Genomic DNA, 3,278 nt, shown 5'->3' with positions numbered 1-3,278 from the left:
CGAGATGAGGTTTCGTTATTCTCGGGAGCTAGACCTAGCCGCCCAAGCTAGATTCTCTTGTTGAGATCATGATTACCAGCTATCTCAACCACATTTATCCTTATCCGATCGGATGGCTGTAATCTATCTTTGGTTAAACCAACGGCTGTGGATTAACGCGAGTTTGAATTTTAATTTTCGACTCTCGAGACGTGACAAGATATAAAGCTGAGAGAATTAACTGCTTGTCTCTCCACTTTCTCCACGCCTCTCGACGGTTTCCAAGGTAACTTCTCTTCCACCCTTTATTTTACTACGCTTTTTTTTACTTTCATCCTTCAATTCACCATTGATCCTCTGCGAATTTCTTAGAACCCTTAGTTCCTAAGAGATTCAGCTTATTCCATCCTTTCCCTTTCCAATCCTCTCGATTCTTCTTACCTCTTTCTTTAATGGATCCTCCGAGAGAAGGTTCCGGTGAGACCGGAATCTCTGCCTCCGGGAAGCGCTTAATGAAGGTTAAGCAGGAGATTGGTGAGAAAATGAAAAGAGACAAGAAGGAAGTCAAGGACTCAATCGCGGGGAGGGTCTCCAAGCGAGTGAAGAAGAAGGAAGTTTCTGGCGGGAGCACCACTCTGAGCCCTCACTCGCCTTCCCTATTAAAGATTCAAGAGGTTGTTAACCTCATGGTTCAAGCTCATGGCCAAAAGGAGTTGGCCAGGGTTTGTTCCCCCGACGAAACTCCTGAAACCGCCCCGGAAGGTTGGTTTTGCATTCACGAGAAGTATATCTCTAAATCCCACCTCCGGTTTCCGCTTCCAGATCTTCTGTTAGATCTTCTTGATCATTATCATCTAGCCCTCTCTCAACTCTGTCCCTCGGTTATCCGAGTGATAAATGGTTTCATTACCAGAGCTAAAGAGGAAGGGGTCGTCGTTGGTCTGACCGAACTGATGAGCCTTTACACGATCAAGGAGAGCTCTAGTAAGGATGGTGGCAGTGGCACCTACTATCTTCCTTGCCGTCCTAGGCTCGGACTTTTTAAATCCTCTGGTAGTGACGATGATTGGAGGAAAAAATATTTTTATGTCAAGATTGTTCCCTCTACAGTCCCATTGGGTCGTGCTCTTTCGGTTATTTGGTCCGATATATCTGGTTAGGATTTTTTTTAGGAACGTATCTTGCTTGTTTATGATTATCATAATTTGCTGAACCCTTGATTTCATATGCAGATATCGAGGATCCTCCTAAGCTTACTGATAAGCTGTCCAGAGCTCTTTTTAGGAAATTGTATCAGAGTCCCAATACTTGGGCGTCTTTCACTGTTTCCCGTATTGGATCAGCTAGGTTCCCGGATCGATACAACGCCAGGTTCCTTGACCCGATCCCTGCTGAAGATTTAGAAGGTGATTTTTTCGGATTTCGCTTGTTATTTTTATTTCTGGATTTGCTTTCGGAGATAGCTAACAAGCTTTCCATTGTTTAGTCTCTGAAGGTCCTTTCGTGGTGGATCTTTCGACTGGAGCTAGTACTTCCGAAACTGAAAAGACTCAAGCTCCCAAGATGAGGCCTTCTTTCCGTTCTAGGAACAAACCTGCTGCAGCTGCCAGTGCTTCGCGAGGTAGCGATAAGACCCAAGGAGGAGCCTTTCTTAGCTCACTGAAGGAGGTCCTTGATGACGGGACCTCTGTCCCTGCTAAGGATGTTAACCCAGTTGAGCCCAGAGCTCAAGATGTTGTTCCCCATCCTGAGGTTCCGACGGTTGAAGCTAACCCTCAGGCTGCTAGAGATCCTCTCGAGGTCGAACCTCCGAGAAACAAGAGGTCTCGGACTGATTTGGGAGATAGGCCCACCAGGTCTTCCTCCTCGTCTTCTCGGGGAGGGACCGTGGGTTGGAACTTCTCCCATTCTAAGCCGGGATCGATATTGGATGATCCTTGGGGTTTGGCAACCATCATGAGGCATATGAAGACAGTGGGATGCTCCATGCCTTCAATCAATGGTCTGTCCAACAAGGAAGAGTACATTGAGATAGCTCACCACATGGGTCAAGTACGTAACCTCATTTTTTTTTTGGTTCGCTATTGATCCAATGTTTCATCTGAACATATATATTTTTTGTTTTAGCTGGCCGGAGCCATTAACAGGGCTCAGCTGAGGTTTGAAGAGACCGTGCATGATGCTCCTAGCGCTAGAGACTTAGCTCAGGCCACTGAATTGTTCAAGACTACCAAGATGGAGCTCGACCTGGCTCGTGCTCGAGTTTCTGAGCTTGAAGCTGAGGTCGGGAGGCTCGGTTTGAAGGCTGATACTCAACAAGGGAAGATCGAGAGTCAGGCCATCGACATTCGGGTGAAGAATAGGAAGATCAATGAGTTAGATGCTGCTCGCAGGATAGCTGAGCACCAGGTCCAAGAGTTGATCGCTTCGTCTCGGGTTAGTCAACAGAACAAAGAGGCTGAAGTTAAGCTAGCTGTCAGGAAAGGTAAGAAGGAGGTGGCCGAAGCCTACAACAAGATCCTGATCTCTGTGAAGGAGAAGTTTGTCAAGAAAAAGGAAGAGACTGATGCTCTGATTTACGCTCAGGAGCTTCAGGCAAACACCGAGCTTCTGAAAGAGTTATTATCTAAGGAGATTGAGAATGCTGAGGATGAGTACCATCGTTTGATGGTTTTGATCCCGGATGCTGGTGCTGCGTATGAGAAGGCTCAAGTTTCTGATTTCTCAATCAGCAAGCTCCCCATTCCCCAATTCTCCGAGAGCTCAGGTACTTTCGAGATTAATATATTTAATCCGACGTTTTCTGGAGAATATGGTTCTAACTTGGGTTCGGTCTCTCCTGATTTAGTCCCCGTTGAGGCGACCCCGGGAGGTGATGACCAAGATGTTGAAGAAGAGGTTCCTGCCCAGGAGGATGATCCTATCGAGGAGGATAAGGATGGTGAAGCTGATCCTGGATCCAAGGAAGGTTAAGAGCCGATGCTCTTTATGTTTAAAACTTCTGCCCAATGGGCTTCTTTATCTTTTGCTTTCAAGACTTATAGCCTGAGGAGGCTTTTAAACCTTTGTCTCTGTTGAGGTCTCTTGAACCTTTGTCGGCCTGAGGAGGCCTTTAAACCTTTCATCTATCAAGACTTGGTTTTCAGTTTTATTTTAACAATTTTTGACTTTAGTTGTGAAATATGACAGCTTAATCATAATCGATCTCGTGATAAGTCTGAAAGACTTTAGTCGTTTTTAGTTCCTTAAGAGGAATTCTTGGAGTATCGGGATTAGCTTAGGGTTTTTAGGAACCTAAG

General features: G+C 45.8%; 1 protein-coding gene across 1 annotated transcript; it reads left to right on the top strand.

The window, feature by feature from the left end:
• Positions 1–431: 431 nt before the first annotated feature.
• On the top strand, positions 432–2,952 carry LOC130511288 (meiosis-specific protein ASY2-like). Its single transcript, XM_057008202.1, has 4 exons — positions 432–1,134; positions 1,212–1,385; positions 1,466–2,031; positions 2,107–2,952. Exons 1-4 carry the CDS (start codon positions 432–434, stop codon positions 2,950–2,952), a joined length of 2,289 nt encoding a protein of 762 aa, XP_056864182.1.
• Positions 2,953–3,278: the final 326 nt, after the last annotated feature.

This window comes from Raphanus sativus, chromosome 4, assembly GCF_000801105.2.
Source record: "Raphanus sativus cultivar WK10039 chromosome 4, ASM80110v3, whole genome shotgun sequence".
In the NCBI taxonomy this organism is placed as follows: Eukaryota; Viridiplantae; Streptophyta; class Magnoliopsida; order Brassicales; family Brassicaceae; genus Raphanus; species Raphanus sativus.
The sequence above is the reverse complement of the archived record's forward strand: the minus strand, read 5'-3'. Positions and strand labels throughout refer to the sequence as shown.